Raw genomic sequence first — 13,107 nt, forward strand, 5'->3', positions numbered from 1 at the left:
GGTGATGCAGGGCAGTCTGGAGCGACTGCTGATGCTGACATCTGGTCCGGACTGAAGGACCTGACAACGATTACGGACATGTCGTCTACTGTCACTGCATATGATTCTCTCAACATTGATAGAATGGTGGAGGATTATATGAGTGACCGCATCCAAGTAGGCACGTCACACAGTCCGTACTTATACTGGCAGGAAAAAGAGGCAATTTGGAGGCCCTTGCACAAACTGGCTTTATTCTACCTAAGTTGCCCTCCCACAAGTGTGTACTCCGAAAGAGTGTTTAGTGCCGCCGCTCACCTTGTCAGCAATCGGCGTACGAGGTTACATCCAGAAAATGTGGAGAAGATGATGTTCATTAAAATGAATTATAATCAATTCCTCCGCGGAGACATTGACCAGCAGCAATTGCCTCCACAAAGTACACAGGGAGCTGAGATGGTGGATTCCAGTGGGGACGAATTGATAATCTGTGAGGAGGGGGATGTACACGGTGATATATCGGAGGGTGAAGATGAGGTGGACATCTTGCCTCTGTAGAGCCAGTTTGTGCAAGGAGAGATTAATTGCTTCTTTTTTGGGGGGGGTCCAAACCAACCCGTCATATCAGTCACAGTCGTGTGGCAGACCCTGTCACTGAAATGATGGGTTGGTTAAAGTGTGCATGTCCTGTTTTGTTTATACAACATAAGGGTGGGTGGGAGGGCCCAAGGACAATTCCATCTTGCACCTCTTTTTTCTTTTCTTTTTCTTTGCATCATGTGCTGATTGGGGAGGGTTTTTTGGAAGGGACATCCTGCGTGACACTGCAGTGCCACTCCTAGATGGGCCCGGTGTTTGTGTCGGCCACTAGGGTCGCTAATCTTACTCACACAGTCAGCTACCTCATTGCGCCTCTTTTTTTCTTTGCGTCATGTGCTGTTTGGGGAGGGTTTTTTGGAAGGGACATCCTGCGTGACACTGCAGTGCCACTCCTAGATGGGCCCGGTGTTTGTGTCGGCCACTAGGGTCGCTAATCTTACTCACACAGCTACCTCATTGCGCCTCTTTTTTTCTTTGCGTCATGTGCTGTTTGGGGAGGGTTTTTTGGAAGGGCCATCCTGCGTGACACTGCAGTGCCACTCCTAGATGGGCCCGGTGTTTGTGTCGGCCACTAGGGTCGCTAATCTTACTCACACAGCTACCTCATTGCGCCTCTTTTTTTCTTTGCGTCATGTGCTGTTTGGGGAGGGTTTTTTGGAAGGGACATCCTGCGTGACACTGCAGTGCCACTCCTAGATGGGCCCGGTGTTTGTGTCGGCCACTAGGGTCGCTTATCTTACTCACACAGCGACCTCGGTGCAAATTTTAGGACTAAAAATAATATTGTGAGGTGTGAGGTATTCAGAATAGACTGAAAATGAGTGTAAATTATGGTTTTTGAGGTTAATAATACTTTGGGATCAAAATGACCCCCAAATTCTATGATTTAAGCTGTTTTTTAGTGTTTTTTGAAAAAAACACCCGAATCCAAAACACACCCGAATCCGACAAAAAAAATTCGGTGAGGTTTTGCCAAAACGCGTTCGAACCCAAAACACGGCCGCGGAACCGAACCCAAAACCAAAACACAAAACCCGAAAAATTTCAGGCGCTCATCTCTAATGGGTATACCTGTGGTCAAATAATAGTCACAATATAACTATGATAATGTCCTTATGCTGTAAAATGTATGACCATCATTTTTACTGCATAGATCCCAAAGGGAAAGATTATTGCAGACAGTTGAATCATAGGTCAAAACTGAGATACCAAATAGTGCTCTTAATAGTGACAAGTCAACAGGCGGTAATTAGTTGCAGTACCAGGGTGTTCCAAGGTGGTCTCCCATCCAAGTACTGACCTGGCCCTCCACTGCTTGGCTTCCAAGTTCAGATGATATTGGGCATCTCCAGGAGGGTATGTCTGCAAATTTTATGGCTGCCTTTATTGTAATTTTATTTTTGATAGCTGAATGAGCACAGGGGGTAATGAGTACTCGCAGTAAATGTTACTTATATGGACCACATATTCAAATACTGAAAAAAAATGTTATTTTGTATGTGGAGGAATATATCACAATGGATACCATGATACGAAAATTCGTACAAAAAAATAATCTTAAATACCCACAAAAAAGTACGGTCAGTCCGCTATTATTGCCAGTAGGCAGTAAATTGCATTAGAGTATCTGTGAAAAGCCAATTTGTTATTTTTGCTCCTCTCATACCTCACTTATGTCTCGTTTCTTACCAAACCAAGAGAATGAAAGTGAAGTGAAAATTAGAGAGAGATAAAGTTGCCTATTTACATGGCAACCAGCACAAAAATATTAGAGGACTCTGTAATATGTGTCACACAAGCAATAAACATGAAAATAACATATATTGGCAATCATTCACCATATGCCAGGCAAAAAGTACAGTATATGACACAATATGCATCCAATTCTGGACAACAAGAAAACATATATGAGTCTCCTTATTCTGTCTATCCAGACCCGAAAGAGATAAAGTTGCCAACCACCACAAAATGTCCAACAAATTAAATCTTTTTCATCGGAAGATAAAGTTGCCTGTTTGTATGGTGACCAACACAAGAATATCCTATTATTCAAATATTAAAGGACTTCTATCATGTGTGTCACACTAGCAATAAACATGGGAATAACATGTATTGGTATTGGTGTATGACAAAAAACCTGTATAGGTCTCCTTATTTAGTCTATCCACAAGATAACCAACAAAGGGGGTCATTCCGACCCGTTTGCATGCAGCGGTTCATCGCTGCGGTGTGAACGGGTTAGAAATGCACATGCGCAGTGGACGCATTGCGCACCCATGTTGTTGCCCGGCGGCAGCGGTGCCACCTGCTGAAAAAGTGATCGCAGCAGTGATCGCAAGAAGACTGACAGGCGGGAGGTGTTCCGGGGTGTGAACTCACCATTTTCAGGCGTGGTAAGGCGAACGTAGGTGTGTCCAGGCGTTTGGAGGGTGGATGACTGACGTCAATACCAGGACCATCATCGCTGGATTCATCGCACAGGATAAGTAAATCTGACCCTGGTCTTGATTTTCAGGAAACTTTTTTAGCATAGCAGGGCTGCACAAGCGATCGCAGCCCTGCTATGCTAAAATACACTCCCCCATAGGCGGCGTCTAGTTGATCGCACGAGCAGCAAAATGTTGCTACATGCGATCAATTCGGAATGACCCCCAAAGTTGGATCTTAAAGTATTTCTGCAGTGTGGATCACAGAGGTGGAGGACATAATAACATACATAGGCATTATTCATACGCTAGATAACAATGTATGACACAATATGCATCAGATTCTAACAACCTCGCAAAAATAAGCACCATGCAGAAAGGCATGCCTGGATCTCCTTATAGTATCTATACTGGCTCAGATGTCCACATCGCAATTAAATATATATAGAGAGCATAAGGATGAAGCTGTGTCAAAAAATGTCCACACAGTTTCTGTTTAGCACCGTTTTGTCGCGGAAGGATGGATTTATAAGAGGACTAATAATTTGCTCCTTAATTAGGGTAAAGTGCTGCTGAAAAGAAATGCTGGTTATTTTTAGAATTACTTAGCACAATAATGCATGTGACACCCATAACCGTGTTGTCCCTTTGTGTAGCTGGTAAATTATTCTGTAGACCAGAGAGGAGCTCCGGTGGTGTTGGAGATAACAGGGAGCTACTAGCTGTGTTGATGCTGCCGCTCCTGCCCGCGGTTGGGCTCCGGTAGTGTGGCAACGTAGCTGCAGGGGAAGGGCTATTACGCACGCTCTGGTTTTCCCCGGATGGCAAAAAGCCGGACAAACTTTGTCCGGCTTTTTGACATCCATGAGGGTGGCTTTGAGCCGTGTGTAATGCTGTGCACATGCGCAGCAGCAGCGGCGGTGGCTAAAAAAAAACATTGTGTGTGAAAGCTCCTCTTCACACACACGGTTCTCTGCCTACAAAGACGGCATGGCCCCGGCCCGGCAGCCGGACCTTCCAGTGGATAATGCCAGCTGCATCCTGGCAGCAGTGCAGGGGCCATGCCATGTGAAAGGACACATTGCTCTGAATGTGTCTCAGCAGCATGGCAGTGTGAAAAAGCCGTCTGGGATTTTGCCGGGAAGCGGGAGCCGGCGCGTGTGTTACAGCCTTAACTCCAATAGCGGGCTTGGCCTTTGCCGGCTGTTCTGGTCACGTGTGCACACCACGTGACCATCTGGGTAGTGCCTGACCTTACATTTCGCAACAGAAGCTTGATCACAGGGCGTCATGCAGTCCGAAGAGTAGGTTAGCCTTATAACAGAGATACTGGTCCTCATTTGGTTGCCTGGTAATGATTGATAGGTACTAAGCCTATTACTATATATGAGGCTGTATCCTTTACAATTGGAAGACCCATTTTGATTGACAGCTTTAGGACCAATCAATGATTTTTGGAGCTACTCAGTTGCTTATGTGGATTATATTTGGCCATGTTGCAGTTATTGAACCACATTTGTGGTAAATAAATTAATTAAAAAAAATGGAGTTCTGAGTAAAATATAATAGGTTAAGTATATAATAATGAATTAGCAATAATCATATAAGAGTAAACTATATAATGGAAGGATAATATTAAGGATGACTGATGGGTTGGTTAGCAATGCGACACAAGATTAAAGGAGAGAATATGCTGTAAATATGTTGTTGTATATAATAACATACTGTTATGATGATAGCTTTCATGAAGATTATAAAGATAGTGGTTATATACTAAGAGTGTAAGTGTATATAATAACATTAGCGTACTGCTGTGGTGATAAATTAAAGTGCATACTAATTATTAGTTTAATTATTATCCATGGTTGTGTAACAGCCAAATAAATTGGAAACCTAGGAAAAACACTGTATATAACTTAGTAAGACGAGGGCATAATGGGGGTCATTCACGAGTTGATCGTAGCTGTGCTAAATTTAGCACAGCTATGATCATGTTCCCAGACATGCGGGGGGACGCCCAGCACAGGGCTAGTCCACCCCGCATGTCTGTCCACCCAATCCTGCACAAGTACAAAAGCATTGCACAGCGACGATGCTTTTGTACTTGTTGAGTAACTCCCGGCCAGCGCAGCTCCTGCAGCTGACTGGGAGTTGCTCGTCGCTGCCCCTGGTCGCAGTGGCTGCGTGTGATGTCATGCAGCTGCTGTGGCCCGCCCCCCGCACGGTCCTGCCACTCTTGCGTTGGCCGGACCGCGCCCCAAAATGGCGGCCAAATGCCGCCGTGCCGCACCCTCCCGCCCAGCGACCGCCTCTGCCTGTCAATCAGGCAGAGGTGATCGCTAGGGATCGACAGCTGTTGGCCGTCCGGCATGCGCCAGCGTACTGCGGCGCCGGACATGCGCAGTTCTGACCTGATTGCTGCACTGCGAACAACTGCAGCGAGCGATTGGGTCGGAATGACCCCCAATGTGCAAACAATTGACTATCAAAGAAAAAAGTGTTAAAAATATTAAGGGTACAGATGACAGCATAATCCGGGGCTTGTTGGACTATGGGCCCTCATTCCGAGTTGTTCGCTCGCTAGCCGCTTTTCGCAGCAGTGCACACGCTAAGCCGCCGCCCTCTGGGAGTGAATCTTAGCATAGCAGAATTGCGAACGAAGTATTCGCAATATTGCGAAAAGATTTTTCTGTGCAGTTTCTGAGTAGCTCGAGACTTACTCATCCAGTGCGATCAGTTCAGTGCTTGTCGTTCCTGGTTTGACATCACAAACACACCCAGCGTTCGCCCAGACACTCCCCCGTTTCTCCAGCCACTCCCGCGTTTTTCCCAGAAACGGTAGCGTTTTTTCCCACACGCCCATAAAACGGCCTGTTTCCGCCCAGTAACACCCACTTCCTGTCAGTCACACTCCGATCACCAGAACGAAGAAAAAACCTTGTAATGCCGTGAGTAAAATACCAAACTTCTTAGCAAATTTACTTGGTGCAGTCGCAGTGCGAACATTGCGCATGCGCAATTAGCGGAAAATCGCTGCGATGCGAAGAAAATTACCGAGCGAACAACTCGGAATGAGGGCCTATATTACATATAGTAATCTGTGTGTGTGTTTATGTGTGTAAACACAATAATGCATTTGTGCCACAATGTATACAATATAGACAGCAAATTCAATTACACTTATTCTGTTCTTAAAAATTGACAAACCTCTCTATAGAAATTCTTGGATAACATTTTATTTTATGTAGTTCTACTGTATATTATTATTTATAACATTTTTGTACCTTTAATTATTCTCTTGCTATAACAAGTGTGTTGTGAATATTGGCATACCTTCCTCTCTGCTTCCAGCTGTGCATCATATGTGGGACGAACAGGTGGAGGTCAGATGGTTGCAGTAGATACTGCTGGTTGTATGTCCAGAGGAATTATACAACATGAAATAGACCATGCCCTGGGATTTCACCATGAACATACAAGGACTGACCGTGATGACTATGTCACTATCATGCAACAGTATATATCACCAGGTACATACACAGATACACATTATTTGTTACTTAGAGAAAGTATTGTGTTTACACTGAAATGTGAGGTGTAGTAATCAGAGACTTCCTGTTACAGGAGATAAGATCAATTTTGCCATAGAAAACACTGAGGATGGGGGTCTGCAGTATGATTATGGGTCAGTGATGCATTATGACAAGTAAGTTGCTGCCTTTTGCCATGTACAGTGTTACGGATAGGTGATGATGCTAGAAAGTGATTAGAACACATTGATGTCGGAATGGTGCTTTGTATAATGTATATGTCTGGATTGTACTGATGACTAGTTCATACTGCCATGTTTTTTGTCTGCGTGACAGGTATTCCTACTCTAATACTTCTAAGCAACCCACCATTGTACCCCATCCTGACCCAAATGTGCCCATTGGACAAAGGACTGGACTAAGTATCTTGGATGTTGCTAAAATTAACCATCTTTATCAGTGTAGTAAGTATTGATAGTAATATAGAGGATGATTATGAGTTACACACAAGTAAAGTTGGCTGGATCTTGCAAAGAAAGATAGATAATCTGCTCATGAGGCAAAATTAGGAATACTGTATATAGAACACAGCACTGCTTCCCATACAAATACTCCTGGATACTGTACATCATATTTTATTATTGTGAGTGGTGCATACTAGAATAGAACTTATATAAATTGAAATGAGAAAAAGGAAATGATTCTGCATTGTGGCAGTTCTGCAGTAATGTGAATTAAAAATGTACTTTTATTACAAATGAAATTTACTAGTTAAAAGCCCATCAAAATGACGAACCCCAGGGCTGGATTATTGGGGAGGGATGGTCGCTACTCACACAGGAGCTGCCTGGTTTTTGGAAGTCAACTTGAGAAATTTTTACAATTTAAAACCTAAACTTTCAAATTTAAAATCTGAATTCCAAACCGCAGTAAGATCAGAACCGGGACTTGGCTCAGATTGGATTTCCTTGTGTCAGGATGGGAGGAAGTCACTTTACCACCTGTTGGGATCCCGGTGGTCAGGATTCCGATGCCAGAATCCCGACACCAGCTGAAATGCTGGCGGTCGGAGTCCCGACCGCCGGCCTGTTACCCCTCTTCGGTGGTGGTCCACGCCACCACCCGGGGGGGAATAGAACCCTGTGGTGACCGAAGGTCGCTACCAGGCCCGAAGCGTTGCAAGGGGGACATGCTGCGCTCGCAGGCAGGATCCCGGCTGTCGGCCTCCTGGCGTTGGTCTCCTGACCGCCGGGATCTCGTACTGATCCCTTCAGGACAGGCTTAAGTAGAAACTCTGATGAGCTGACCAGAGCTGAAGGCGTTGACGTCATGGGAGGTTGGAAGCAAGGAGGATAGATATAGTTCTTTTTCGTGAACAGCAGTTCCAGCTTGGATTGCGTCAATGGACAGTAGGCAATAATGTAGGAGCAGCGATGACTGAAGAAGAACTGGACCCTGAGCTGGCTGATATTTGAGTTATCGGAACTGAAGACAGACTGGATACTGGAACGACCAGTACTTGAATGTGGCTGAAAAGAGTACTTGAACGGGATATTCAGTGGCACTGAAAGAAACACCAAGAGATTCCTTCCCGGAATGCAGCTAGCCATGGGAAGTGGCACTGGACTTCTGCTCTGGTTTTGGAGTGCAGCGAATTTCACAGCGAGGCACTGATTGAAAGGGCAAAGGAGCTATACACACTGGGAGCAAGATCATGAGCACCTTGGGAGCACAGAGCTTGACACTTGCCCAGGAAAGCAATTTATAGCATTGTCAGAACCCTGCAGCCACCAAACCCCTTTTAATAGGGATGGAGGATGAGGATTGGCAAGGAAACTCCTGCTTCACTGACATTGGCTAATTTGTAACAGTGACTGGTCTCCAACATGGCGGCACCCTGTACTGCAGACACACAGGGATGCATCCGCATTTGAGATGTCAACCCTGATTCCCAGAGCACCCAGAGCCATCACCTTTACCAGCTACCTCAGCCAGGCCTCCCCACCACCTCCTGCTGGGCATGGAGACTGAATGCACCCCGTCACAGTGCCAGCACGCGGAACAGAAATTCCTGGTGCCCGGTGCAGTGAGTATAACCCTGGTGCCTGACATCTTGAGAGATGCAGAGCAGGTTTTTGGTTCAGTTAGGATCCACAAATTTCAGGTGGATTGAGATTTCTGTAGAACTGAACATCTCTAGAATAAACTAAACATTGATATTCGGTTTTCTTGAACCAGGTGTAGGGCTGATAATGATGTCAGCTATTAAAGCATGCAAACAAATACAGTAGGTTAGTGCAGTCACACAGATGGGTACATCTCAGCATTTGACTCTATATACGTAATGTGGGTATAATTATAGCCAACTTGTTTTCAGCTCTGCATCTACACTACAGAATCTACATATTGATATCACCTTACAGCTGTCACTTATACCCCTTTCACACCACACAAATAACCCGGTATCGACCTGGCATATCGCCGGGTCGACATGGGTCGGCGTGCGGTGTGAAAGCGCCATAGTCAAAATCCCGGGTCCTCTGACCCGGTAATTCAAGCCAGGAATAAAGCAGTGTTATTCCCAGGTTGAATACCAGGTCAGTGGCAGCGTAAATGGGCTCCCGGGTCGAAGTGACCCAGGACCTGTTCACTACAACAGGGAGAGGCGGCGCAGAGATGATCTCATCTCCCAGCGGCGCCTCTGCCTCTGCTGCCGGCTCCGCCCCCCCACCGCAACGGCAACCCGCCCGGCATATTGCCGGGTCGGGGAAGCCAGCAGTAGCGTCCAATGCCGGATCCCACCCAGGAAGGACCCGTTTCCAATTCCCGGGTGGGATCCGCCATAGGCGGTGTGAAAGGGATAATATGCAGTACATCCTAATGACATAATAACTACATACACTACATCACTTCTATAGTCATTGATATTTATTATTGTTTTCTCTTTTAGATGTTTGTGCTTATTTGCTTAATGATATCAGTGGAACTGTGAGATCAACGAACTATCACCCAGCCAATCCCAATAGCGGAAGCTGTGTTTGGTTGATCAGGACCCCATCTGGGCAGGTACAGTAATGAGTTAGTTCAAATGCAGATAATAGATCACACTTCTATAATCAGTTACTATAGGGGCATTGCATCCAATACATCTGGCTAATAAACTGTTCAATCCCACTTCACTGAGAAAAATGTTTATCCGTCAAGATAATGCTACACAAGGTGCAATCACCAGCCAGTATGTACTGTACATGCACCACACAGTCTGAAGGTGCAATATTTTTGCATTGCATACATGCAACTTTTTGTAAATGTCATTTATTTTCTTAAGACTGACTTTAAACTCACTGAGAATGGGTCTGGAATGGGAGTGAAATGGGTGTGCAGTTGCAATGAAAACATAGTAAAAGCTAATGCAGTATCACTGGATTTAAATGCCAGTACCACTGGAATTATACGGCAGTATCACTGGATTTATACGTCAGTATCACTGGACTGGATTTATATGCCAGTACCACTGGATTTACACGGCAGGATCACTGGACTGGATTTATACGGCAGTACCACTGGACATGTACGGCAGTACCACTGGACATATACGGCAGTATCACTGGGCTGGATTTATACGTCAATATCAATGGATTTATATACCAGTACCACTGGACATATACGGCAGTATCACTGGAATTATATGGCAGTACCACTGGAAATATACGGCGGTATCACTGGACTGGATTTATACAGCGGTACCACTGGACATATACGGCAGTATCACTGGGCATATACGGCAGTATCACTGGAATTATATGCCAGTACCACTGGACATATACGGCTGTATCACTGGACTTATATGGCAGTACAACTGGACATATACAGCAGTATCACTGGACTGGATTTAAACACCAGTACCACTAGACATATACTGCAGTATCACTGGAATTATATGGCAGTTCCACTCGACATATACGGCAGTATCACTGGACTGGATTTATATGGCAGTATCACTGGACATATATGGCAGTATCACTGGACTGGATTTATTTGGCCATACCATTGGACATATACGTCAGTATCACTGGAATTATATGGCAACACCACTGGACATATACAGCAGTATCACTGGATTTATACGGCAGTACCACTGGACATATACGGCAGTATCAATGGACTTATACGGCAGTATCACTGGACTGGATTTATATGCCAGTACCACTGGATTTATATGCCTTATGGCCTTATGTGGCAGTATCACTGGACAAATACGGCAGTATCACTGGACATATATGGCAGTACCACTGGACTTATACAGCAGCACAGGGACACCACCACTGGACTGTTGCAGGACAACACAGCACCACTGCAATCAACTGGAGTTATACAGCAGCACTGGACATATGGCAGCAGAGGACACCATCACTGTGACTTGACTGATGCAGCACAAGACACCACCACTGGACTGATGCAGCACAACACAGCACCAGTGCACTGGACTTATACAGCAGCACTGGACATATGGCAGCAGAGGACACCACCACTTTGACTGGACTGATGCAGCATAAGACACTACACTGGACTGAGCAGCACAAGACAGCACTAGAATCGTCACCCCACTTTCCCTCGTCCTCTCGCTACACTTCCCAATGCCGGAGTGAAAATGGCGGTGACGTGCGGCTCCTTATATGGACCCAAACCCGCGAGAATCCAACAGGGTTCTGGTTTCCGAGTCAGGCAGGAAAACCCGAGTCGGGTTCGGGTAGTGAAGTCTGGTAGGGTTCGGTTCTCCGGGAACCGAACCCTCTCATCTCTAATGTAAATATAAAAGTTGTTAGTAGTAACTACTATACAAATCTGCAAATGATGACTGCAACCAATTGGTTGTAAACATTAAAAACACGCCCATTTATTAAAATTGAGTAAAGTATATCTATCTACACTCTACCTGGGTCTCAAAGCAAGAGTTGTGCGGCTTGCAGATAATACAAAATGCAGCTGAAAGGCTATCTCAGTCCTATTAGTGCTATATAAATAACATTATTGTTAAGACATTAATAATAAAAACTAATAATGGATAAGCAGCTATATTGATGAAAAGAATGTGATTATTCTGATACTTAATAGGCTGAAGTTTTTAAAGGCTTGACCTCCTGAGTGTTGTATTACATGCAGGAAAAGTGTGAAGGAATACTGGGGCACCATATACAATGGGGGAATATAATTGGATTGTTCTGGTCAATGCTAAGATATACGGTAATGTTAAGTAAGAAAGTCTTACAATAACCCACTGGATAAGCCCTGCATGTGATCACATCCCCCCATGTTGCAAAGTCCATTTTGGCTTAAAAGTATATAACATACATTACACATTATATGAGATTTCTAAAACTAAATGTAGAAATAAATTATTTATTTATTGCCGACTGCCTGATGTAACAATTGTTTTCGATGTAGGTTAGCCTGAATGGTATTAGCTTTAATGTCCAGTCCTCACCAAAGTGCACATCTCACTACATGAAGATCTATGATGGTCCCAGTAGGACGTCTCCTGTGTTGAAGGACAAAACCCGTGGGACTGGTGTAATCCCAGTAATAATTGCTTCCACTAACCAAATGCTGATAGAGCTTTTCATTGGCCGCAGTGTTTCAGGGAACAGCTTCAGTGCTACATATAGCTCAGGTATTGTACTAAGTTATAGAAATGCTTAATGTTATGGTTTTCCCCTGTCTAGTCTTACTTAATATTCTACAGAGCTCAGAAAATGACTCTGAGCTTTATATTCCTTCAGTGAGTTATGCAATGCAATCTGATTATTGCAGCAGCATATACTGTAGTGCATGTATAGTATTTTAAATGAAACAAAACCCCACAGCATTTATTCTCTGAAAATTCTTGTTAACTGTATATGGAGTCATTGGCGTAACTATAATGGGTGCAGTATATCCAAGGCACATGGGCCCTGGGGTCCAGGGAGGCCCACCCAGCACACACAGCACCCATTTGTTTAATACTTACCTCTCTGGTGTCCCCCCAGAGCCGTCTTAACAGCAGTGTAGGCCCCTGGGCACAGCACTGCACTGGGGCCCCTATCCACACATCAGTGGTAGGGGATGCTATCAGCGGAAGCTTTAATGTCCCTTCGGGGGTAGGGGGGGTTCTATCTTTCGCTCCGCATGTAGGACCTGGAGAAATAATTTCTGCTAATTACGCCTTTACTGCACAGATGGGGAGGGAAGGAGAACACTAAACTATAGAAGGGGACATTGTGCTGAATGAAGAGGCCCTGGTACATGACTTCCAGGGTGGTGGTGGGTGTTTAATACACAGGGGAGGGGTGGATAGTGGAGTGGGCTTAATATTCATCATTTTCCGAGGGTCAGGGCAGCTTGCTTTACTGCAGATATCTCCAGTTCCTGGAAATAGATTTCTTAGATTTAATTGGATAAAAAAAACTAGAGCATCCCACCTTTCAGGAGGTACTAGGGACTTGGGGATCAGACTTCTGGAGCCAGAGCAATATAAAATGGCATATTAGGCGTGTGGAGCTGGAGCAGGGACCAGCTGCTGGAAGGCTGATATC

The 13,107-nt window shown here is 44.9% G+C and overlaps 1 protein-coding gene and 1 pseudogene across 1 annotated transcript in view; one reads left to right on the top strand and one right to left on the bottom strand.

The window, feature by feature from the left end:
• The window catches only part of LOC134979994 (embryonic protein UVS.2-like), a 48,974-nt gene that overhangs the window by 7,079 nt on the left and 28,788 nt on the right, over window positions 1-13,107 (top strand). The window contains exons 5-10 of the mRNA XM_063946592.1: window positions 6,357-6,535; window positions 6,630-6,711; window positions 6,872-6,999; window positions 9,486-9,601; window positions 11,981-12,206; window positions 12,259-12,314. Of these exons, the coding sequence (XP_063802662.1) occupies window positions 6,357-6,535; window positions 6,630-6,711; window positions 6,872-6,999; window positions 9,486-9,601; window positions 11,981-12,206; window positions 12,259-12,314 (787 nt within the window). The remainder of the gene's footprint in view (window positions 1-6,356; window positions 6,536-6,629; window positions 6,712-6,871; window positions 7,000-9,485; window positions 9,602-11,980; window positions 12,207-12,258; window positions 12,315-13,107) is intronic.
• Window positions 1,830-1,949, bottom strand: LOC134981753 (5S ribosomal RNA; annotated as a pseudogene).

The sequence above is a fragment of the Pseudophryne corroboree genome, chromosome 12 (assembly GCF_028390025.1).
Source record: "Pseudophryne corroboree isolate aPseCor3 chromosome 12, aPseCor3.hap2, whole genome shotgun sequence".
Taxonomy (NCBI): domain Eukaryota; kingdom Metazoa; phylum Chordata; class Amphibia; order Anura; family Myobatrachidae; genus Pseudophryne; species Pseudophryne corroboree.